The 27,818-nt window shown below is 33.8% G+C and overlaps 1 protein-coding gene across 1 annotated transcript; it reads right to left on the bottom strand.

Annotated features, from left to right (window-relative positions):
• Nucleotides 1-246: 246 nt before the first annotated feature.
• LOC117120112 (MAM and LDL-receptor class A domain-containing protein 1-like) lies at nt 247-27,818 on the bottom strand. The gene is made up of 10 exons (XM_033265124.1): nt 27,613-27,818; nt 13,938-14,048; nt 13,677-13,769; nt 10,031-10,180; nt 8,946-9,287; nt 4,805-4,957; nt 4,148-4,498; nt 2,356-2,535; nt 1,630-2,016; nt 247-1,386 (listed from the first exon to the last, which is right to left on the bottom strand). Exons 1-10 carry the CDS (start codon nt 27,674-27,676, stop codon nt 1,124-1,126), a joined length of 2,094 nt encoding a protein of 697 aa, XP_033121015.1. The 5' UTR covers nt 27,677-27,818; the 3' UTR covers nt 247-1,123.

Genomic DNA, 27,818 nt, shown 5'->3' with positions numbered 1-27,818 from the left:
TGATAGAAAGTAGCTACGTAAAAATAAAACGAACGGCTGTAAAGTAATAAAACAAAAAGGAATAAAGGAAAAGATTTAAAAATAAAAGAAAAGGATTGAAATGAAAATACTACAACTAACGAAAGATTGAAATGTAATAAGAAAGAAAAATAACTGAAGAAAAAAAAAGAAAAGATTAGAGAAAAACTACATTATAAAGGAAACGAAAGGCTAAAAAGGAATAGAACAAAAAGGAAGAAAGGACAAGGTATAGAAATGAATAGAAAGACACATGTAAAGAATAGATGGAATAAAGAAAAGGGGAAAAGGTAAGAATTATATAATTATAGAAAATGAAAATTACAGATTTTGTTAGTAAATTTATAATTGCAATTATACATAATTAAGTAATACTTTTGTAAAATTTAGCCTCATTATTTTTCTTTTCCAACAAAAATCAATATATTAAATTTTTCTTTTCGTCAAGAGTCACTGTGCTTCGGAATAGTACGCTAGATAGATGGTACAATATGAGGTGTGTTTCTATATATGCATTATTGGAGTCTCGGTTTTTTCTTTGAAACGGAATCCTATCTTTGAAAATTAATACCACGAGCTAGAGGGCGTCCTTCAATAAAGACGATATACACGTATAAAGCCGGGCACTCACACTGCACCCGACGGTCATCGGCTGACGCGATTCTATAAAACGCGACGCCACGACGCGCGCTCAATAGATCGTTTTTAATGATGATCCGTTTGTACTGCCACCGCCAATCAGCAGACGACATCGCGTTGTCTAGCGCTCACAGGGAGTGGAGTTGGATTCATCGTGCTCAGTGAGTGGCCGGCTTAAGTCGTTAATATCGAACGTCCATGTTGTATCGAACTCTTTTCTAATTCTAATAGGGCGCCCGACCTGTGGTAGAATTTCGCTTTTCGTTTCATTGTGTACAAGTAAAATACGAATTGCCGGAACATTTCTATACTCTTCGTATTATACCCTCTTTCAATAGAATTTTAAAAACAGACAGAACAGTATTATTATAACTACCACCACAATGACAAAAAGTAATTTCTACTAAATTTGGCTAAATATAGCCTATACAACAAAACTTTACTAATAAAGTATTTCATATTTGTTTTAGAAGTTGCACTTTTCAAACAAATGATTCTGTACAAAATAATTAGCATAAAGGTCATCCGCTAAGTTAATTTCTATAGTGTCGCTTAGCCTACATTCATTGGTTAACAGACTAAATGAGAATGAGATGCACCCGGTGTAACTCATACAATACAGCGAGCACGATCCAGACGATGTGACGCCATCGTACTTCTTGGCCGTTCTGTCCGCTGTGATACGCTTTTGAGAATTATATTTCTTGTAGTCGATCCCTCGGTTCGATGCTGAGGAAAAAAATGTTTTCCTTAAATTTATTATATTGCAAAACAATAACATTTCCAGCGGCAGTGTTCTGAAGAACAATGTATTTCACTAATAAACGTAATGACTTACACAACAGCAGCAGCCGCCACCACCATAATACATAATCTGATTGTATAAATTGCAGTACAGTACATCATTTATTTTAGAAGTATGTGTTTACATACAGTAAGCTCTATCGTGGTACTTAATGCATGTGCACTTACCTGGTTTCTGACAAATGTACGCGGTTTTAAAGTTTGCACAGTTTTTCCAATTCCACTTTGGTGATTCGTCATTACCCATGGATACACAATCCTCTGCATCTTCGCTGTTTTCTTCGTTGAGATTACTAAATGTACTGCCCTCTCCATCTACCCACTGAATTGAAGAATTCTCCTTTTTCAGACCAATCCATGTTGACAAAACACCCTCATGACGGATAATCTCGAAAACGAAGCTGTTCTCCTCTTCTGAGTCGATGGTAACGAGATGACCAGATTCTCCCTCTGCTTCACATTTTGTACGCGCTGACAGCCAATCAACTGTTTCATTGAATATCATGTGACAGTTCCCGTTACGATAGTATCCCTCATATTCAATCGGCCGGGTATCTTAAAGATAACATATAGGTTCAATACCGGTACTTATTGATAATAGCAATATTGTATTTAAATTTCATAAAAATAACAAAATTACGTAATAGAGATAGTGTAGCGGCCACACATGCCAGTCGCTTTACAACAGTACCGGTATGTAGTTTCTTTTATGAAAATAATACGTTGTTTTGTAAACGTTTTAAGTGATGCATGATAATTGATGATTAAAATACATGGGTGATATCTAAGTAATAAAACAAAATATTAAAGCAGCATCCTGTATTAAAACGTTGAATAGGAAAAATATGGTGTCAAATGGGAAAACGTATTACTGTATAGTTCTAGTTATTTTACCTGTATATGCATGTAAGACAAGCTCATGGAACTGAAGAGAGCAATTAGCACAATCCACTTGAAAAGACAAGTACTTTCCAACACACGAAGTCTTCGATGTGTACTCATTATTGTTAGAACCAACCGTTATATTACCACAGAATGTGTTTTCTTTGATGTTAACCGAACTTCCAACTCGTACTAAAGATATGTAGACAGAAATTACCTTACTGCAATGCTGAACATTTAAAAAGTAGAAGAAGTTGACGTCTATTAACGATCAATTATTTTAATTAACCGTATTGACAAATAATTTCCAATTAACCATGAAGTATGTAGGCCTAGTGTACAGGTGGAAATTTTAGTGAAGGATTCTTTTATCAATGATTTTTAAAAATGTATAATTTGAGATCTTAATTTTTGAGAAATACAATAATGTTTATGTTATATTGTGCAATAATGAAAACAATTATTATTTTCAATACAATAATCATAGGCCTAGTTATGTAAAGTGGGAAAGCTTTGGAGAATGAAATTAAGTTGTACACTGAAATATGTGAGTGTATACTTAGCAGTATACAGTTTTACTTTGAAGATCTTAGCTGTTTTGATATGTGCTGTACTAATGTCATGCATAAAAATGAAATTGATAAGCTATATAAAAATTAATTGTGAATGCGTTGACCGTCTTTAATGATATTTGTTTTAGTAATAAACCTAAATATACACATGCAGATGAATTGCCAGCATGGTTGTAGTATCTTCTTTTCAAAAGAATTCCTATTCCTGTATTTTAACAAATTTCAATTCAAGTAATCATAATTCAAAATTTTGTCTATACTGGTCATATGTATGCAAATTTATTTAAACTTTGAACATTGAGATTAGGCCTATAGATAGAATACGCGATCGGCAGTGGAGGTCCCGATTTGTGAGAAGAGCATGCGCACTTACTCTTGGAAGCACCATTTCCATTACAGTGTTAAATTGGCTATTCTGACGCCATCACACGACGGTTGTCACAATAGCAAATTTAAGCGTTGTAGGGTATGCTCTGACTCCCATTGACTCACTGAATACGTGATTGGCTGATATTGAAAACCAGCCATGGGGAAATTCTAAGCAGCTGAGAGTACGATGTGATAGGCCTGATTGTGACTTATCCTAGATACCAAAGTAGGCTAAACATGGGAAAATTTTGCCATTCCAATGAATTGTGGCAATCCACTCGAAAAATTAAGGTTTATATAGAATATTCTGACTAATACTAAATAAAACGGAGAAACTGTACTACTGTATTTTTTTAAAATTAGTTTTAGCCAGGGCATAACCTTGCTTGCCATAAAAATGTCAAGCGTTGACAAAGACTACAGGAGTAGCCGGAATATTCGCCAAATAAATTTTAGTGTTTCTAAAGTCAACATCTTACGTATTTGAGTTTATTTAATATTACGTTATATTATATTCTACATCTGTTTCGAAACACACGTGGACACTATTACGTGTAATGATATGATTTCAAACAGATAAACATTATCTTTGTCAATTAATGTTGAACATTTGAAGAGTAGCAGAAGTGGGCGTCATTAGGAATTATAATAATGTACAGATTTGACGAATCATTTCCTATTAACCATAAAGATTTGTAATGTACAGGTGAAAATAATCTTGGTTTTTTTTTTTATTTAAAAAGATTTTTTTAAATATTAAATATATTAGTATATTTTGCTATGCTGTTTCAGAGTGTTGGTGGCCATGTCAAATGAATTACTCGTTTGTGGGATAATATTTTTCGTTAATGTTGTATACCTACGTTTTGCCAAACATACGCCATCGGTGATGCTGACATCATCTAAACCAATGTCACCTGTGTAACTGCCCCCTGCAATTCCTTCAAACACTGTGTGAAATGTGCCACTGGTTGCTACCGAGACCTGTCCAAATATCCATTCATTTCCTTGGTTGTTTGTTTTTGTCCAAACAAGTGTACTGACATTATCGGTATTATCCACTACATACACATTCAATGTGTTCATTGTGGATCCGTACATGTGGTAGAACCACTCGATGCACTGGCCGTGTGTTGCAAGATATGGCGGTGTCCGAAGCCGAGCGACTTCATCTAAGATCCTCGGACTTGAAGTTTCGATGTACATGTAGTATCCTGTAAGAACATTTAAATGCATGAGCGATTCAAATAATAAACAGTTATGTTTACCTAAGGTTTTGAGTTTTTCTCGAGAAATGTATTATGTCAGCCTGTAATGATACGCAAATTTATAATTAGATACCGTATCAGGTAAGCTAAATAATAATGTATATATTATGGCAGCCAATATAAAAGCCCTTGGTCAACCAGTAATGACACAAAAATGTATTCACATACAATATCAGGAAAGGTAGTTAACTGTCAAGGTCTGCTTGTTAAGCTATGCTTTCTTTGTTCATTTTATGTTTTTTGTCACCTTACCTGTTTGATTTCCGTGTGTGTGGTCAAATGAAGGGCCGGTGGCAATTGAAGGTGTTGTTCCAGATGCTCTTGTCCATTCAAAATCGTCCGATGAGTCTTGTACAAAGCTACAAATACTTTGATCTTCGAAATCACACTGGACAAGAGATGGAGCTAGTAGAAAAAAATCATAAAAATGTGGTAGACCTATTATTGTTGATAGATCAAATGATACGAAACAAATCTAAACCAATAAAGGACACAATAGAAAGTATCTCATAAATCATTTATGTGTGTGGAATTTGAGAAGAAGTCGCCGCAAAATTAGCTTGTTAATTTTCAGCAAGTAATACTGGATCACCTTGTTGCCGTTCCAGCGCAATCGATTCTACCACCGGTCCAGTGGAACACACGGAACTCAACTGCAATGTGCAACTACATGCCGATTGTCAAAAACAAGAACTGCTTCAAATTTTCATTCTTACCCCGGACGATCGAAGACTGGAATTCATTACCCCATGAAATCAACTGTTTACAAAATAAAGAGCTGTTCAAATCAACCATTTATAATCACTTCAATGATAGAAGAAGCGTAGTCTCAACTACCAGTGCCACCACCACACCCTGCCCAGGAGAACTCTTCTTTTCTTCTTCTAGGGTTGTTGGGCAGTGTTAAGACAAGACAATACAATATAGTGTGTATTTTTACTTCTTTAAATGTTAATGTTTTGTTTCTAGAGTTATTATCGGATCCAGGGTTTGTGTGAATATCTCTAGGAAGTATACTCTGACATGTATGTGTATGACATGCATACGCTGACATGTATGTGTGCATAGGCCCTATCCGTTAAATGATTTGCTATATCAATACTTCCAGGAAGGAGTATCGTATCCAATATTGGTGTATTTATATAGAAGTTAGAACATACCATATTGTATCATTAGATTCATTAGATACAAATGAACTTGATTTGTATTGATAGATACATTTATAAACAGAATATTTACAAATTCAAGCGATGAATCATGGCAAACATAGCCTGTTCCTGATGTTTGATATTCGTCAGAAAAGTACAAATGTTGATTAGAGTCCAGTATGTGAATGCCATATTGAAAACAACGCTACTGAAATTTCTAAAAAGACAAGTAGAGAGGGCGCAATTTCATAGTGCGTGCCGAGAGCAGAGGTGGTGATGTGTTTACGTGCCGAAGTGTATGGAGCGCTCTAATAGTGGAGCCAACGTATTCTTGGTGGTGACAGATCTGGCACTGAATCTTATAAACAACATTAGAAGATGAGCTGATGTTGTTTTTCAAAGGGCATCTAGCCAGGATACGTCAGGATCAGGCTTACGAGCTTTACTAAATTGAGTGATGGTGTATGGACGGGGGTTAACCACTCTAGCATTGATGTTATTGCGTTTAAGGGCTAACCGTATCTTTGTGTTAAGTTGGTCACTGACAAAAGGAATTCTAAGTGTGAAGTCAAAGTCTGTATATAAGGAAATTAAAAAATGGATTCTATAAGAATAATGTCTGTGCAGCCGTTTTTGGAGATATGCCGCACACAAACAAAATCGCACAAAACGCTATAATGTAACACACACACACGCATACACACAAACATACACGGAGATAGTAATAATAATTTTCTGAATGCTGCAGTATCTTTATTTAACTTTAAATAATAATAATAATAATAATAATAATAATAATAATAATAATAATAATAATAATAATAATAATAATAATAATAATGACAACATAATAGAACGTATCGGGTTCAAATCTCACTCTTTTTTTTATTATTTATTATTTTTTTTATTATTATCTGTGCATCTTATCTTTCATATTTTTTCATAATATATATGCACAAATAACAAAAATAACAAAATAATTTTTAAAAAAGAAACAGAAAAATATAATAAACAAATAAGAGTGAGATTTGAACCCCTTTCGATTACCTTTACACACAAAACGCTCGGCCATATTTCACAAAGATATGGCGCGACAGCAAGGCAAGGGTTTGTAATCTCCGATTATCTTGTTGTTGTAGTTATTATTATTATTATTATTATTATTATTATTATTATTATTATTATTATTATTATTTATTATTATTATTTTGCTATTATTATTAACTTTTTTATAATTTGTGCATCTATAGAATACTTTTTTCATATATTATTACTTTTCAACTTTTTTTGGTATAAAATTGAAACAGCAGATCGTGACATATACTGCCAGAAATATTTAAAACACATAAATACTGCATCTTCTCCACTCCATTCATCAAACGAGTCATAATATCATAGGCCTCAGGTGGCAAGCCCATCAATTGGTGTTGCATGCCGCCTAAACCGCTTCCAGTCTGTCGAACAAAAATGTGACACATGATCGATCCGCTCGAGTCGGTACGTGGTCGGTCGATGTAGATGCATGCCTAGGTGGCGCCAAGGGACCCCCTGGCGGGGAGAAAAATCATTATTCGCGAGGAGAAAAATAATATATATATATATATATTTCCTTCATTTAGTAGACTTTAACACCGATGAAATAAGCCTTTAAACCCCCTAAATTGTCACATTTTTCGTGGGCTTCGGCACCTGGACCACTTTCGAAAGAATTTGAGCGAAGCCCAACCACACCCACTTTGCACTCGTCGGGTACATCGCCCCGCCAGTCTGTATAGACATAATGGTTTGTGTATTATGTATACTTTATACATATTACTTAAGGGATCAGTAATTCAGACTGTATGGACTAGAAAGGTTTCTTTTATCAGACCAAAAAGGGCTGGAATGAATTTAGAAAATATTCTATGTATTCTATGTCTCGGCAATCCAACTCTCGTTATTATATTATTATGATTATGCTTATTTCAAAGCATACAATCACAGTAGATAACCTAATTACTGTAACATCATTCAACGTTAATTTCTGCGGTTTTATATGAAACGCCATAAAGTGCAAATTTCAAACACGGTCAATAAGCACACTCGGGTTTCAGGCACAATCTGTTAACAAACACAGTAGATTTTCGTCAAGCACGGTTGGTTTTCGGGTTCTCAATGTGTTAAGGCCTGTTTACACTTCAACGATAACGATAACTATAAAAATGCTAAAAAGCGATTGTCCATATAAAAAACAAAAGAAATAAGAGAAGTTTTTACACTAGGACGATTTTATAACGATTTATCGTGTATGCAATAATAAATTATTTTAACAAATCAAATCAGATGACGTCATAATCATGGACAAACGATAAAATCGTTGGTACTACGACGATTTTAATGTTTTTCCATGATTATGACGTCATCTGATTTGATTTGTCAAAATATGTTATCGCATAACTGATAAATCGTTATCGAATCGTTCTAGTGTAAAAACTTCTCTTATTTCTTTTATTTTCTATATGAACAATTGCTTTTTAGCTTTTTTATCGTTATAGTTATCGTTGAAGTATAAACAGGCTGTTACAGTAAAACTTTGCTTTAGCTGCCCCTGACCATTCTTTCACTGACCATAGATTAGACGAAATTGTCGTAACGGGCGTGAAATTATGCAACGGTTCTGATTCCATTTCATTTCCTGATGATGACACAATTAATTTCGAATTATTGAATCCCGACACGATGGCGTGCATTTCGATACTTGGAGTATGTATTATACTATCTTATCGGTTCTGATTCCGTTTATTTATTAATTTAGAAGAACGTATCATACACCAACTTTGGAATTTAGCTCAATCACGAATCAATGTCTCATTTAAACCATTTAAGGAATAGATGTATTTATTACTATTACCTTCACCTCCGTGTGTTTGCGTGTGTGCTTGTGTGTCTGTCCTTCCGGGACTAATGGACCGATTAAAATTTACACACATTGGCAATGTTGTTGATCCTCCTTAAATTGATGTTAGTCGGAATTAAGATGCACATTTTAGAATTTAATTTATATATTTTCTGGCTACCATAGTCAGATCCAACTCGTTCGGCCTCGTTTGGCTCATTTCCTATAATTTTTTTTTTCTACGAATTTTAAATGTAGTTTGAATAAATAAATATTTGTTTGCTTTTTTTCATCGTCTTCATGTTTTACGGCTCAGGCCATTATAACTATTTTAATGTTATTTCATTGTAAGAAGAACGTGAACGCTTACTACATGCTCGATCAGTGATTCTGACGTCATCTATAGCAATGTCACCTCTTACGCCGCTTCCTACAATTCCTTCAAACATTATTTGGTAAGTACCAGGCTCGGATGTTGCAACTTGTGCAGGTATCCATTGGTTGCCTTGTTCATTTGCTTTTGACCAAGCAGGTACATCAACAGTACCGTTGGCTTTGACCATGTACACATTTAATGTGTTCACTGTGGATCCGTACATGTGGTAGAACCACTCGATGCACATGTCGTTTGTTGCAAGATATGACGGTGTCCAAAGCCGAGCGACTTCATCTAAGATCCTCGGACTTGAAGTTTCGATGTACATGTAGTATCCTGTAATTGGAAGTAAATGTAAGTTTGTGAGCGATTGAAATATAAAAATTATGTTTATCCAACGACTGGAGGTTTTTTTCAGAGACATTAATTGTCAAGATCTGTTTGTTAAGCTTTGCTTTTTTTGGTTATTGGCTTTCTCATTGTTTTTTGTTTTGATTTTTCCCCTTCTATTCCGTTCCTTGTTTTTGCCAAAGTATTCTGTCAGGCACTTCGGTCACTTTCCGTGCTTGAATATTCCTCAAACGTTGTCCACAAAGATCATAATTATGTAAATAATGTCAATAATAAAATATAACATCATTCCACATATTTTAACTTTATGTTAACGCAATTTTCGTTTTCTAAAGCGTTTCAAACTAGCTAAAGCTATTATCAAATACAAAGTTACCTTAAAATGTATGAACAATTGTCGCCCTTAACTTTACACAAGGTAGACAAACTACAAATTCACTGACCTCAGCAGGGTCAAGTTCTTTAGCGTAATAACAACCTGGCTATTACTACTCCAGCCATAGTTTGAGTTTCGCTGATTCAGATTTATTTTTCTTCAATTCGAAAATTTCTTTAGTAGGCCTATGATCTAATTTCATGAATGTAATTTTAACTTTATTCTTTTTATTGATTTTCTCCTTTTTTTCTTGTAATTTCAACATCACATCTTACTATGGCAATGAGGAAAGGTCCTATGTTCTGTTTTACAAGCAGACATTGTAAGTTTAGTTTCACACTTTTGTTGTTACCTTGATTTGTGTATGTGCGGTCAAACGAAGGGCCAGTATTGCTTGAAGATGTTGATCCAGATGCTCTTGTCCAATCAAATTCGTCCGATGAGTCTTGTACAAAGCCACAAATACTTGGATCTTCGAAATCGCACTGGACAGAAGATAGGACTGAAAAAAACTCATAGTATGCAGAAGACCTACTATAATTTAGAAGTTCAATAATACGAATCCAATCAAAAATAATACAACATTATAAAATCCTAGAAAGCATTTAATTTAGAATTTGGGAGATTCCTTCCATGGAGGAATTATTTCTTTGCTTTATGATTCTTCTAAGTTATCCCTATTAGTAAAGCTAGGCAGTGGTTTGCCGACATAGGACTCGACATGTCTGAAGGGGGTACAAGTCAAGGGGCCGACTAGAGCCTTGATCCGAGTCTCGGAAGAAAACATCCCTGGGAAAGTTCATCGGGGGGAGGTTTTATATAGCTTAATATGGTCCATATAGTGCTTTTAGACTTAAATATGAGGTATTGACTATCAAAATAACCTTTCTTGGATAGGCAAATTATATATTTTGCATTTTTGATTCGACGCCGGAAACCCCCCCCCCCACCCACACCCGCTAAAGGGGAGGGGGATTGATGTACAACAGTATTCTGTAAGCAGATGCGATTCCTTTTTTAAAATAATGTTTATTCAAAGTTAGAGTGTTTATAGAGACTGGGGAGTAACCTAGCGTTTTGGTGTCTGGCGTTCGAAGGTTTTGAGCTTGTAAAAATGCTATTGTGTATTGTGAAAAGTGCTAAATAATTACTAAACTTTAGTATTATTATTTTTTCAATTTGACTATATAATTATAATAATTATTTTGTATGTCAATGTGAAAGTTTTGTCTTTACATTCCGATATGAAATAGTTATATAAATAAATTATAAAAAGGTATTGCTAACTGTTTGGTGGAGTTTAAGGTGTGAAAGTGTACTTTCGTGTCGAAGTGACATGAGCCATGAGCATCTTTACAAATGGATACTGTCACACTACACATTTTCAGTATTATCACTATTAATGTTAATATTATTATAAAGATAATAATAATAATAATAATAATAATAATAATAATAATTATTATTATTATTATTTTATAATAAATATTATTATTAATAATATTATTATTATTATTATGATTATTATTGTTGTTGTTGGCTTTTAATAGCGCTAGCTGGAAAAGCTTTTATTTTTGTTCTGTTTCTTTTTTTTTTTCTTACATACTTTTTTCTCTTTCTTTTTGAATTGGGTTATTCTGCCTGGTACTTTGGTCATTTTCAATGGGTGGCTCTTTTCCAAAATCTGTCGAAGCATAGACCATATATCATGGATGTGCCTCCTAATATTTAGAGTCAATCTAAAGTGGGGTGTGGATGTGAGGACTAATTAAAGGGATTTTAGGGCAAACACTCTACATCAGATATTTCGTGTGTTGGTGACGATCTAGTTTAGGGTGTAAATTTGAGGGTCATTTAAATTTCTGACGTTCCAGACCTAAATATCTCAATAATCAAACCAATGGATCAAAACGAACCTATAACAGTTTGTTATGGTCCAATGAAGAAATGATTAAATTTTGGTTACGATCCGGCATAAGGTGTGTATATGAGGACCATTTAAAGGAAAACGTCCCAGACCAGATATTTCAAAAACCAATCAACTGGTCTCGACGAAACGTTTGTGAAAGTTTAACCAAATAACAAAGAAAAAATTGTTGTGTGTTGGTGACGATCCGGTTGAGGGTGTAAATTTGATGGTCATATAAATTTCTGACGTCCCAGACCTAAGCATCTTTAAAACATACCGTAAAACCTCGAATTGAAGGCCAGTGGTCTTAATCTCGAGATGAAACCCATCTCGAAATGAAGCCCCCTCCTTTTTAGTTTGCAAAATTAGCCTCGAATAGAAGCCCATGGGCTTACTTTCAAGATAACATAGACTTCTTTTCGAGATAGTACAGTATATCAAAAACATGAAATACATGAATTCAAAAACAAAACAAATTAATAACAAGCTTGGTTTATACAATAGTTTAGGTGATTTAATGTCAGTTAAATACACTCCATGATACAGATTGTTATTACAGTGGCCGTATTTATTGTTTTATAATACAAATTCCCAAACTTTACAGCATTCTTTTTGAAAAGAAGACCTACTCTTTACATTGTAGAAGTAACCTCGAAAAGAATCCCATCTTGAAATGAAGCCCATCCAAAGTTCGAAAAAAAAACAAAAACAAAAAAAAAAACAAAAAACATGAGAGGTTTTACGGTATTCAGTGGATCAAAACGAAACTTTCTATAATAGTTTTTCATGGTGCAATGAAGAAATGATTACATTTTTGTAACTATCATTTAAAGAAAAATATCCTAGACCAGATATTAAAAAACAGATCAACTGATCTGAATAAAACTTTCGAGAAAATTTAACCGAGTTACAAGGAAGAAATTATATGTTGGTGAAGATCCAATAAAGGGTGTACTTGTGAGTGTCATTTTAATTTTTCTGACATTCCAGACCTAAATATCTCTAAAACTTATTAATGTGTCTAAATGAAACTTTCTATATTATTTTTCAAGGTCTAGCAAAGACATGATAACATTTCTTTGACGATCCGGAACAGGGCGGGGATATGAGGACCAACTAATCTGAATGTAACTTTTGGAAAAGTTTAACCAAATTACAAGTAAGAAATTATTATGTGTTGGTAACGATCCAATTTAGGGTGTGATTTTGAGGGTCTTAATAGACCTAAATGAAACTTTCCAGAATAATTTTTCATCGTCCAATGAAGAAATGATCCAATTTGGGTGACAATCCGGAGTAGGGTGTTGATATGAGGACCATTTAAAGAAATTGGTTTGGACAGTTGATTAATTTATATAAACGCAATTTGCGTTTTCTAAAACGTTTAAACCAGCTGCAGCTAGGTTAAACGCAAATTTACCGTGATATGCATGAACCTTTTATCACTAAATTACCATATTACTCAAGGTAGATGAACTAAAAATGCACAGATCAACAGGACAGGACAGGCTCACATAGCGCGCAGTGGTTATGAGTCTCCATTTCACTCTTACTATTACCATTGCAGTTATGTTTCGAGTCTTACTAACTTTAAGTTATTTTCCCTGGTTTTTTTTTTACTTAATTTTTTTTTCTAACTGGCCGTTGTTTTTCTAATTTATTTTTTCGATTTAAACCGACTTTGGTCTTGAATCTTCTTCAAACATTGTCTAAGCAAATACCATATTTCTACAAGGTGCATATCAAATTATGACAACATTTTACATATTTTGAATAGTATTAGCAGCACAGTTCGCGTTTCCCTTACATCCAGTTGCTTTTAATATCTTTTAACTTCATAATTTCTATTATAATTTTCTGTATGATTTTATTTTCCTTTTTGTGTGTTATTTTACTCTAGACGTTTTAAATTTCATTCCAGCAATGAGGAAAAGCCTTTGTTCTGTTTTTCAAACATACATAGTAAGTCTAGTTATTTTTACTACTACTACTACCACTACTACTACTACTACTACTACTACTACTACTACTACTACTACTACTACTACTACTACTACTACTACTACTATTGAAACCAGAATAAACTTACAAAAGGATGATGAAAGATTCATCACAAAACTGATGTGAGTGATAAGAACTGATTCTGGAAATTCAAAAATTATTGCAGGGTTCACATCTGGGACTACAATAAAAAGTTAGAATGGTATTAGAATAGATGATGACCTACCATTATACATTATATACAACGATTACATTTAGCTACGCCGTTCTATGGAATAAGTAGACCTATGCTATACCTACATAATCACCATATTCGTATCATTAAAATAAGAAACAAAAGCCTGATTACCTGTTTCAGCGAACGTTTCCCAATCACCATCAATAGCACGTTCTGGTGCATATTTTGCTGGCACAATAAAGGAAACGGTAACGTCTGTCATGTTTAGTGAATCAATCGCTCCTTTATATGCAAGAAAAAAACATCGTCTTATATCGGGGATATTTAGTCTTATAAATGCTTTGAAAATATTTTAAATATTTCTGTTACATAGTTTTGTTTCAACGGTCGGTACCGAGAGCTCCCAGACAGAGTTCGGCAATGTCCTCTTTTTTAAATTCCTGTCTGGTACTGCTGACGCGTTTATGTTTATGTTTTTTTTGTACTTTGCTTTGTTGCATTAGTAATTATTTGAAAGAAATAATATGATGATAATATGAATACGGCAATTGCCTACAAACACTTGTTGTCTATTTATTTCTAATACATTTGGTTGTAGACAATGGTGTGACACTAGTGTAGACACAAAATTAGCTCTAATTTATTCTAAAATAGGTATTTAAATACATGGTAGTGTCGTTACTTGCACGTTAGAGTTACGTAATTCTAATTCTAGCTCAAATGCTTAGTGTAATCTCGTAACTTTGAACTTGTCTGTTAAGTTCAGGATTCTTCCATTTAATATGGAGGGATTCTTTGATTTTTAACTGATACTGTGTATTTGCTTTATCTATTATTTCAAAGCACTTTTTGTTACTCTGTGTTTTGCAATTACTGTATTTTTTGATGTGTTTGTGTATATGTGAATTTTTATCCCTATGTAAATGCTCCTCTATCCTTGTTGCAAAATGGCGGGAAGTCTCCCCAATGTATGAGGCCTTACAGCCTCCACATGTGAACTGATATACAACTTTGGACTTGAGGTCATTACTAATAGGGTCTTTACTATTAAAAACTACTATGTATTCAAATACCTATTTAGAATGAATTGACTCTAATGTGCATAAGTTATAGGCAAAGGTATATAAACCTCAGGATATCTGAATTCGGTTTTTTGTTGTGTTACACTGAAGATGTCGTATTGAATACGAAGAAACATGTCTGGTTCTATTAAATGTATTTTTGTTGCTCTTAAATTCGTCTTTATACTACTTTCTGTTCGAAAGTTTGGCTGTATTGTACATGGGTTTACACAGACCAGTACGGTCACAAAGCAAGTCCTCAGGCTATTTGAGAAACTTAGCAAGAAGTTGAAAAAAGCAGACATGAATTTTCTCAAATATATATATATATATATATATATTTATATATATAATATATAAATGTATATATACACATATATATACATATATATACATATATACATATATACATAATACATATATACATATATATATACATATATACATACATATATACATATATACATGTATACACATATACACATATATATATACATATACATATATACATATACATATATATATATATATATATATATCCCCCCTAAAATTTCATAGCCATTTCTTTTTAACTGCTTTTTGAAGGTCCAAATTAAAATATTGTTTAATGTTTTCTTCACACATATCATATTTATGGGCTAAACATCTGTCTCTTATACACATCTAGATGTGTATAAGAGACAGTATATACATATATGTTTAGGCTATCACATTCCGTCTTTCATAGCGGAGGAGCGAGAGCATCCAGGCGCGGCTGAAGGTGCGAGTCGAGGTGTGCAGGGGTCTAATGGACTGATTTCTAACGGTTTTTATTCATCTTTTTTTATAGGCCTAGCCAAGGGGTGTCTATAAAATGAAGGCCAAAGACCGAAGACCCAAAAACGAAGACCCCTATTTTTTCTCTTTTATTTTGATGATAATATACCAAGCTGTCACAAAATCAAAATTACGATTTTTTTTTTGGGCGTCTGTTTTGGTGAAATTTTCAAGGGTCTTTGTTTTATCGACACCCGTTTTATCAAAACGAAGACAGAAGACCCGAAAAACGAAGACCTCCAATTATTTCTTAATTATCTTATTGAAAGTATTTCAAAATCATCATAAAACAGTTGCCAAGTACCTATTTCATTATTTTATCGGAATAAAATGACGAATATCAAGAGGGTGTCTACAAAACGAAGACCGAAGATCAGAAAAACGAAGACCCACATTTTTTCCTCAATCGTGATGAAAATAATGTTTTAATGATTTTAATGTTTTTTAAATAATAATAATAATAATAATAATAATAATAATAATAATAATAGTGTTTTTAAATTAATGATTTTAATGTTTTTAAATAATAATAATAATAATGATAATAATAATGTTTTAATGATTTTAATGTTTTTAAATAATAATAATAATAATAATAATTATGTTTTAATGATTTTAATGTTTTTAAATAATAATATAATAATGTTTTAATGATTTTAATGTTTTTTTTTAAATGTTTAAATAATGTTTTAATGTTTAATGATTGACGTAATTCTAGGCCTAGCTAGGCTAGGCAGGCCTACCCTAGGCCTATGCTAGATAGAGGACTATTCTAAGGATTTAGTACTCATCACGCAGGGTGATTGATGCATGCATTTAGGCGTACTTGAAGGAATTTTAAATTTTGCACATCTATTGCTCACGGTTCATGTATTGAATGGCTCCAAAAGCGATACTGGCGCGCCCAGTCAAACCATCCATCACATTTTCGTTCAATTCAGCAAACATGGAAGAAGGAATGTGATTGGCCAATAGTGTGGCCCTTGCGCCAGCTACTCAAAGCGGCGCTTTTATCGAACAAGTTAACGCCGTAATCATTATGACCCTGTTGGCGTAATTCTAAGCCTGTGATTGGTTAAAAGTGAATAGCATGATTTATGATTACGGCGCTTTTATTATGATCACGGCGCTTTTTTTGTAACACATTAACGGCGCTTTCATTATGACCCTGTTGGCGTCATCCTAAACCTGTTATTGGTTGAAAATGAATGGCATTACGGCGCTATGAATGGCATTACGGCGCTTTTTATGAAGATAACGGCGCTTTCATTGTGATTACGGCGCTTTCATTATGGCCCTGATGGCTAACCATAGACGTCAGTGACTATTCTCTCTCGAATGCTGAAATGTTTATTTCTTTGACGAAAGTCTATCAAAATAGCCAGGGCGGATTTAGAGGGGGCTTAACAGGCTTTAGCCCCCCTCCCCCTAAAATGTCATAGCCATTTCCTTTTAACTGCTTTTTGAAGGTCCAAATTAAAATATTGTTTACTGTTTTCTTCACACACATCATATTTATGGGCTAAACATTTTACAGTAGTTGTTTTTCAGTGATAAAATAAAAATGAAATACGTTTTTCAACCGATCAGCGGACAAAAAACGTAGCTAGGAAAGCTGATTTTGCCTACTTTTCAAAGTTGGGGGGACATAGTATCGATTGTCCCCCCCCCCCCACTTTTCACCAATCTTCTATAATTAAAATCCCACTTTTACAAGCGAATGGAAAGAATAACAATTACGCATGACTCATGAATTTTGTCTGTTCACTTTTCTAAGTGCGGTACGTATTTTCCGGACCAAAACCAAGTAAAAACGCAATTGTTTAAACATTTTGTAACCATCTCAGAAACCCACTAGATCGATTTTATGGGTGCAACGACTATCAGAGGCTAAATTTATGGGGAAAACAATGTACTGAACGTTGTTGAAATTGGAAGCATGTATCCTTATTAGGCCAATATTTTTACAAACTCAAAAGTGCACAATTTCTAATATAAACGATTTATTCTTTTTGTATATTATTATGACCCGTACGTATATACTAGTGTTTAATATTATCTACATACATAGGATTACTGTTTTTTTCTAATTTCACGGATATGATGTCTACCTATTTCGAATAAGTGATAAGCCTACCAAAAGTTTACAAACTCAAGTGTTACGTTGACTCACTTTCAGCCACGGATCGACGCCCTTGGGTCAGAGGCAGGTATTTAAACGTTTGTATGATACACTGAACATTTCGTGTCGAGAGAGTTGTTCCAGTTTAGTTTTTTCTTAATTGCTTGTCGTCGGATACTACTACTACATTTAAAACATATTTTAAGGGGAATTCTTTTGTCGTCTGAGGTTCTCCTTAACATCTGTCTCTTATACACATCTAGATGTGTATAAGAGACAGCATCTACCCTGAACTTAAATATTACAGACATACATACATCTAATAGCTAAAGCGTTCAGCTACCCCTCTGAACCCCATCTTATCGGACGGAGACACCTCCTCCCAAACCTACCCTCCGCAGGCACTTGGAGGCACGTTACACATATACCTATAGCCCCCCTAACCAAAACTTCTGGATCCGCCCCTGATAGCATTACAAAAAAGTTCTGTCTAACACAATAGTTAGCCTATTCATCGTATCTGTACTGCTGATGTGTGTGTAGTTAATTAAACGCTTACTGCAGGAGCAAAAATCAGCATACGCACAGGTAAATGTAAATACGCACACATCAGGCCCGTAGCCAGGGGGGATTTTTATGGTTCGGGCGAACCCCCTATTTTCTAGCGAACCCCCTCGAATTTTTGAATGAGTCCCACTCACAATTGTAGCCTGCGATACAAGCCATTCATAGAATATCTCAGCTTCAGAAATTCGGAGATTTAAATTGAACGCAACTTCGGCAAACCATGACTTTACGATAGCTCACATACGGATGGCAAACATCGATAAAAACTTTCACTGGCCTTTGGCTGAATGTTTAGAAATGTACCAACCGGTAACGAAACCGGTCTCCGTCTACCTAGAGTAAATGGCGCCACCAAACGAAGATAAAGTTTTGCGACTTAATCTACCAAATGCAGCTAAAGTTTTGCGACTTAATGATTGTGGATTGTGTGGTTAAATTCCATAGCCATACTGTCCATAGCGCACACTAAACTATTTGCTGATGGAGCATTTTTGGGAAATTGACTCTACTTTTTCCATCCCAAACAACATATTATTAATAAATCAACATGGTCCATCTCAGTCATCATAGCGAGTCACAAAATTAGGAAGTTTTCAACAGCAGACACACACAACAGAACGGAATGTGTCAAAATCTAAAAAATACGTACTGGCATTTTGTAATACACATTCCCTTGTTGTACAGTATGACATGTTTCATTAACATAACATACACTGAGGATGTTGGTATTCAAACTTTTACGATATGGTGAACTATTTCGATTAAAATGTTAAATGATTATATAAGAATTAGATGAGTCACTGTCAATAAAACAATTCGCGGAAGAGGAGTATTTAAAATATCGGTACTGTTAATATGGGACTAATCAGATGACTGACGCCGTTCTCCATCGACAATTAATTTTATGTGCATTATTTATCTACAATTCTTACCTACAGTATATACACTAGAGAATATTTACACTCACAATTTAAAAAAAAAAGTTACCAACAATGACATCTAAATAGCTGTGGGAAAAACAAATTATCAGCCTTCTGCTCTCTGCCTGAATAGTGATCGTAACTGAACAATAATGATGCAGCAACACGCTTGGTCAACTTGTAAAAATTCAGAGCCTTCTGCTGTTTGCCCATAAAACAAATTTTGGAGTGTTATACAGTACAATTTCAAAAAATTGTCATCGTAAAGAAACAGCTATAGTATTGAAAAAAAAACAACTTGGAACAAAATCGGTGTACGGATTTAAATAAATATGTACAATAGATTTTAATGGTCAACTTCTTGTCAAATTTTACGACCAATTTTTGCATACATTTGTGAGTGACGGTGTGTAATAGACATGCAAAACAAACATTAGCGGTTAGCTGTATAATATCTTTGAATATCATTTTAGACTGATTCACTCATATGCTTGGTCATCTTGTAATCATTTAGAATTCAACAATTTTTAATACTGTAATAGGGTCCGTATCTCTACACTAGACGTAGTATCAAATTACAGTTGCCATAGACCCGGTTTCATACACACTCGCTTAAGTAAATTTCAAAGGAAATTGTTTTCCCAATTTTTCTTATTGTTAAATACTCCTATGCAATACTGTAGGCCCCTGGTATAAAATTGACAGATCAATTAGACACTCTGAAAAGATCGATTATGCCCTTTTAAATAATAAGGCCATAGGCCTAATGTGTGTGAAGTACTGACTTTGTTAATATCGAATGGGTGAAATTGCGCACAAACTTCAAACTCTTGGCCTAACATAAAATGCCAGAGGAAAGGATATCACGTTTTAGTCACCAAAAAGGATTTCCACGGACGCACAGAGTAGGCCTTCGAATAGTGGCCCAAAGCGAACGAGTTTCTGGTCTCGAAAATCCACTTCGTTAAGGCTTATACAGTACAAAATACTGTACGTATATAATTCATTGAAAAAGCTTTAAAATGAAGGACTTTTAAATAAAGTTTATGTATATATACTAATATTTTGCGAATCTTGGGTTTTTAAAAGCAATCTTGGGATTTTTTAGACCCAATCTTAAATTTTGATTTTTCCTAGTGGTCACGCTGCATTTAGAGACAGAATTATACCCCGACGACATCGGCTTAAGTACAGTAGGACGTAGGCCTGGCTTTTGTTGTAAAAGTTGAAGTGCATGTACAGGATGCGCCATAGGCCAATATTTAAAAAAAAAAAAATACATTTTGTTAATTATTATTGGTTGGCCTAGGACCTAGGCAGGCAGGCCAGCTTTGCCGTCGAAAGTCCTGGGATTCGACGATGACGTCAGTGCACATGTTTACAAACGACATTGATTGGAATGAAAATAGACGGGCTGAATTTCGTTTGTTTTATGAAAGATAGTATTTATCGAACATTTATCTATATAAAAACAACTTATTAATATTGTAGAAATTGTATTTCTAAAGATTCATATATAATTCATATTTAATTTAGTAGAAAATAAATATTCAGTAAGATACTAAAAACGATTATTAATTCTGAAATGTGCATCAAATCTTAGCTATTATTAATCAGTATGTATTAGGTTAAAGTCTTAAAACAATAATTTCGAATTAGGCCTAGTAAACAAATAATTGTAATTAAAGTTTAGGTTCCCATGATGTCAGATGACGTATTCAATATGATGCTATATTTTGGGATCTGACTTAATTTAACGATGGCCCTGTCAGTTGTAGTAATGACAATATTTGTGCTTTTTTAGCCATGTAGTAAAAATGGTACTATTATTTTCAGTGTACATGATGAGAGTCAAGAAGAAGTTCAGCTTCTACTTTATTTTGTAACAGGCAACTCTATTTTTTTATATAGGCCTACTGGAAGATTCATTATTTAATTTAATACAAGACAAAACTTCTTAAATGTTTTATATATTATAATAATAAGTACATAATTCTTTGTAAATTACTTTATAGGCCTATATAATAGCTTGTTTTGTTTTATAATAATTAAATGTGTTGAGTATATTGATATTGATTGTGCGATGAGGTTTTTTTTTGTCTTTCGGTGTGATTAAAACATGCCAATTCTCAGAAAAAATTTTCCAATTTTATTATAGGCCACCTTTTATTACATTGATCTCTTTCAAAACATAACTGCTTTTATAACATTATATAGACCCATTAATCACAAAAACTGCTCTGGCTTCGGATGCTTCGCCCCCGACCCCACCGGGGCCCTTAGGCAGTCCCCTGGACCCCACGCCCAGAGAACCCCCCTTGAAATGACCTGGCTACGGGCTTGCACGTATACTGATCATATCACTAGCAACCGATGACTGCTACAACAGTTGGTTATAAAAAACTAAAATTAAAAGACGGCGATTGACTTATAAAGCAATTAGTAGAGCAAGTATCGTACACTAAATGGAAAATTATTATACTTAGGTTAGATTTAATGCATTCAAAAATTTCCTTCGGGCCTTGCAGGCCCTCGGGAAATATTTTTAAGCATTTAATTTATTAATCTTTATATAATAATTTTCCTATAGTGTACTATGCGGAGCTCTACTAATTGATTATTATTAACAATAACGATAATGATAATGATAATGATGATGATAATATTAATAATAATAATAATAATAATAATAATAATAATGATGATGATGATCGTCATCATCATCATTACCACCACCATCATTATCATCATCATCATCACATCATCATTATCATCATCATCATCATCATCATAATTATCATTATTATTATTACTATTATTATTATTATTATTATTATTATTATTATTATTAGCCTTAAAGAAACTTTACGAGAAAGAAAATCCGCTGTAATTCTTAATCCACAGATGTAAACATCACCTGTGCTATATCTTACTAGCATCTTTGCTCATATTCGAGCCCTTATGCCTTCAATTGAACCCATTGTTAACGCCAAAGAGCCTTCTGCTCTTCCCATTTGGATTAGATATTATCACCTGTTTGGTTTAATTGGCTACAAAGAATTCTCTTATAGATAAAATGCACAACATATGAATTATATTTCCATGTTATTACTTCGAATTTATGAGACGGAAATTGGAAACCATGCACATTCTATTGAATTTTATTTCTAGTATTTTAATATCTTCTGGTTAATACTACCCATAAATAATTCTTTAATATATATGAGATAAGATATTGTAAATAAATATTAATGAGAGAATAAAAAGATGTAGATAATCAATAATAACAATATACTATATACTTGTTTTCTCCCTATTACGTTAGAATTTGGTTTTAATTAATTTCACAAAATTTCATTATACTATTAACTTTTATGACGCTAATTTACAATGGATATTTATTCACTGACATGTTTTACGAGGATGAACCAAACGCTATGGTAAAAACCACAGCGTTTAGGTTGAAAATATTGAACATTTTATGCTCTGGTATTAGGCTTATAAACATATTTGTTCATCTGGCTCATACATTGTGAAACCCATTTTTGCCGAATCCCACTTTGCTTGCTGAAACCCAGTTTGCCAAATGTTAATTTAACAGAAAGATAACGAATAAATAACAATATAAAATACATTAATAGACTATCAGACTCATAGCATACACACAATAATTTACTATTTTTTTCAACTAAAAAACTGCAATACACATTTGAAAAGGAGCATACTAAATTAGGCTTAAAGCATACTATTAGACATTGCTTATATTTTATTGGCTTATAGGTTTGGTCTTCTGGTTAGATTAGGCTAATCGTGTGTGACCGGAAGCCCTAAATACTATACTAGGTACGCTAGTCACTGGTAGCCGAATATTCTCACAAGGAATGGCTAATATTAATAATAATAAATTTAATGGTTACTTTTAACAATTGGTATAGACATAATAATTATAGATCAAGGCAATTTTATATCACAAATACCAACGATCCAGCATTTTACAAACTTTCATTCCGCTTTATCATTGCCTTTTCGAGAGGCTTATGAAACGAAATTAGTTTTATTCACAATATCCAATTAAAAAAAAATTATTGAGAAATTATTCTTAACCATGTTCAAACATGGTATTTTCTCCATATTATTATGTGATCAAATTCCTAGATCCCTCTAGAAAACACAGTACGATTATTATTGATGACAATGATGGCTTTTGGAGGTAAGGGGAATAATGTGTCTAAACTAATTCATATATTCCGACGGACAATCACGGACTCCATCGTCCGACGCCATGGCGTGCTTGTCCAGCTAACAATATTAAAGCCCAATTCCCGGCAAAATTTCAGTTTTTAAGAAAAATCTAATTTTTGTATAATGTTATAAAGATTTATAAATATAATACGGAATTGCTAGTTTAACTGAATTTAGACATTATGAAGAATGAAAAAAATGTAAAATAAGACTGAAATTTGATTTTTTTTGTGTTCCACACAAAAAATAAATGCGGATGAATTTTTCATTTTTATTTTGCGATAGGTCGTGAGAAGAAATATCGTAGGCGCCGAAAACATTAGCCTATCCAGCGCTGCAAGGCTAGGCCTAGCCTTACCTCGATTTAGGTTCTGTTATCACACATAAAAACGTGACAAATGATCTCTTATTAACGATTTTCGGCAAACATAGAGATCTAATACTGTACATATGATGTAAAATTAATTATCATTGATCGTATGTTTCTTTGTTGTTTGTGTACTTTTGTTGCCATGAGAAAAACTAATTTCATATTTTAATTTGACAATAACCTATCTTGTATCTAATATAAATCGCCGCGATAGAAATATAACAACATAATTGTCTTCGATTTATCTACTTTACCTACTTCATGAGCCGAAAACCAATTTATCTTTACACACTTTTTATCCTACTTGTATAATAAAGGCACGCACTCGAGTCGTGCATTACAGTTAATTCAGATGTTTGTGGACAGAAAACACCGAGCGGAATCTTGTTATAAAATAAGATGTTATCTGCCTGTAAAGTGGTCTTTCGTTAAAATCTGGTCATTTATGCAGTTCAATTCTACTATTTCAAGGAATATTCTTGACTTCCTTAGGAACGTGATGGGGACCACCCCCTTAAAATAGTTGGGGTACGTGTCGCCTGTCACCCCCGTCCATGCTATTCACCAGAAGACAAGGCATTATACAGGCATTATACAGTAATTCGGCACCAAATCCTGAATTTACGTGATTTCCAACATTTTTTATATGAAGAGAGTAGAATAGTAGGCCTATTTCAAATAAATCAATTATCAGTCATTATTATACTTTTTAAAATATCAACAATTATTTTACAATATTTGCAAATAAATTTGTTTTATTGTATTAGCTATAACATTTTAATTGGTGTTTTTAGGTAAGAAAATATAATAATAGGCCTATTCCTATATAGGGCCTATTGATGTAAGATCACATACTATTTTTTCCGACTCCTGAGTCTCAGCTGGGTCGGCACACACTGGGCAGGCCTCACTATTTGTCAATTAATCGTACCTATCATTGTATTTAAAATTAAAATTGAATTATTGTTGTAGATCCATCTACCCTGAAATAAAATATTACAGAGGTTATAATATCTAACAATTTCCGTGTTTACATTCTGGGACGTGACGTACGTACGAACTTGCGTACGTACGTACGTACGTGTGTTGCGTAAATGAGTACGCGCAGACTGTTGAAGGTATATTAACCAATCAAAAACGTCAGCGGCAAATCAAATTAAAGCGCTTCGTAACCAAGGCACAGCACACACATCCTAGGCACGGCGTATAAGCCCAGTGAAATAGTTCAGTTTTCTTTGCTATAAAAATCACCTTTCCTGTGGGTATATTTTGGTAAACTTTTTGTATGTTGTAGAAATAAAATTTAACTATATATATTCATAAAAAAAAGTTTTGTTGCAATTATGTCCAACTTTGGTGCTTCAAATCCGTATTTCTGGTGGACTAATCCAAATTAAGTTACTTTGTTTCCTAATCCTTAATATCGTGGTCTAAAGGCAAAATGTTCGGCCATCTTAAATTATAAATTCTCTTCTCATAAACCTCTATAAGGGATTTTATTCTGGGACCCTGGCCGAGGCGACTCTAGGCCAGGAGCGGCAGCAGGAATTCACCTACGAGGGGTCCAGACTCCCTCCCCTAGTCCCCCGCCCATTAGGAGAAAAAATTAAATTTGTCGAGGAGTTTTTTATTATTAAAAATATTGTCCTTTTGTCTGGGAAGAGCTTGCACTACTACTGCAACCCATACGATCGCGATAGTATACAAAACCTCGCACATATAGTAACAACTACTCGCATTAAACAGTTTTTAATCAGTTTACTAAGAATGCTTAAATTGTACTTTCGGCGCTCAAGATTTGTTATTTCCCCGCGACCTTACTGGAAATTCCTCGACAGGGGGGTCCAAGCGGGGGTTCAGAGGTCCCCGAGAAGGTCCTTTGTCCGGCCTCTGGACACCCCATGGCCGCTCGGCAATTTAATCAATCCAATCTTTGAATCACCCATCATAAGTGTAGACTCAGAAATACCGAGATGGTGCCCGGCGGTTGGGGGGGGGGGGGTAGTTTTACCTCTAGACCATTCTAGATCATTTTAAATCCCCATTCTCGGCAAAATTTCATTTTTTAAGAAAAATCTGATTTTTATAGGCCTATATGCTAGAAAGATTTAAATAAAATCCGAAACTGCTAATTTAACTGAATTTAAACATTTCTTAAACATGAAAAAAAAAATGCAAAATAAGAATCAAATTTGATTTTTTTTTTGTGTTACACACAAAAAATAAACGCGGATTAATTTTTTTATGTTTGATTTTGCGACAGGTCTATCGAAATATACTAGGCGCCGGATAAAAAGCCTTGCAACACTGCTGCTTGACTAGGCCTAGCCTTAAATTGATTTAGTTCTGTTATCAGACATAAAGAACGGTCGACATGATATTTTCCGTTTGGTAGTGTGAAATATTGGAATTATTTCAAACTTGTTAAAAAGTAATTCTGAACGAGATTTTGACAAACTTATCTCAGAGCAGACTCGCAGAGCATTATATGACTCCTAATGAAACTTCATTTTGAGGACACTTGGAGGGGAGTGAGGGAGTTTTATGGTAGATTTTATGCTTGCACCCATTTAATCCCCTAGATACGCCAGTTAATGAAACTTCAAAGTTTGAGTCATTTATTTGGTGATAAGGGCATATCAGGACGACAATAAGCAGTAAAATACTCAATTTATACCACACCGAAGTCAGAAAGCACCTCTATATTGAGGCCCAAAATTTGGACCCTTCCACTAAATAGATTTTTTCTAGATTTTTTATGTTATGGGCCTGAATAAGTTCTGAGTCGAATACAATTATTTCCATTACTATTGCAATTTGTTCCGGTTAAGTTATTTTTGTCGTAGATTGACTGATTGCTGATTTCCTTTCAAATAGAAGGCAAAGAGTTCACTATCTTGAAATAAAGCATCTCTAAATGGCCGAAAACGGCAATCTCAGACTTTATTTGAATATTTTTTTCCCTCTATTTTTTTTAAATTTTGAGATATTTAGGGGTGGGGGGTGGGGCCTTGGCCCCTTTGAATCCACCACTGCATTATTTGATCAGAGAAAACACCTCTGCGAAGTTTTTTCTCAGAAATGTCTGATAGGTACAAAGATTGGTTTCAAATTAAACTTAGGGAGAAGTGTGAAGTTCTCCGTACGTAAATACGATTACCCCTTGCTTCGCACACATCGGTGTAAAATTAAAGCTTAATCCCATACTTAACTAAACTATCATACAAAATTTACAGTAAACACAATATACTTCTTAACGTTTTTATTCCCTACTCTGTAAGTTGATATTTTCTTGTGGTTGGATATAAAATTGTATTTATTTAATAGCAGTTTAAATGTTCATAACTCTCCATCTCCATACTCAAGTATATCTCCATCCATGATAATTTCCTTTTTTTTCCTTTAATGAAATTTGTATATCTTAGTATTTTTTATATTCAGTTGTTTTAAATGTTTTAATACTTTATTTACCTTTTCATGTGTCTTTTAATGTTATATATTAATGTTATTACCAATTTTACCTGTATAATTTGTATTTTTTAATGTTTCTGTATTTCTCCAAATTCAAAACTCTTTGAGAAATAAAGTTATTTTGAATCAAATCTCTTGAATCTAATCAGCCAATAAAAGTTACTCTTGGTTTTAAAATGGTTTACTAGACAAGGACAACGGTATTGGCTCTAAAAATAATGGTACTAATTAGTTTAATTCACAATTGCATTATTTGTTGATATCAAAATAGGCTTACTTGTAGTGTTTAGAATGAAAGCTTCTAGCAGGAGAAAAATGCGCACAGTTACCCAGGCTACCATGGCAGTTTGCAATTCTGGTAGGACGTCTGACAATAAGTAAGCTTCAGATGAATTATTTGACCAATAAGAAAACTTGCTTCTCAGGCCAACAGACGCGGCAAACTTATGATGTGAACTGGATAGGCCTAAATACACGACAACA

Source organism: Anneissia japonica, unplaced genomic scaffold, assembly GCF_011630105.1.
Source record: "Anneissia japonica isolate Jap-2015-1 unplaced genomic scaffold, ASM1163010v1 scaffold401_len1656234_cov178, whole genome shotgun sequence".
In the NCBI taxonomy this organism is placed as follows: domain Eukaryota; kingdom Metazoa; phylum Echinodermata; class Crinoidea; order Comatulida; family Comatulidae; genus Anneissia; species Anneissia japonica.
The sequence above is the reverse complement of the archived record's forward strand: the minus strand, read 5'-3'. Positions and strand labels throughout refer to the sequence as shown.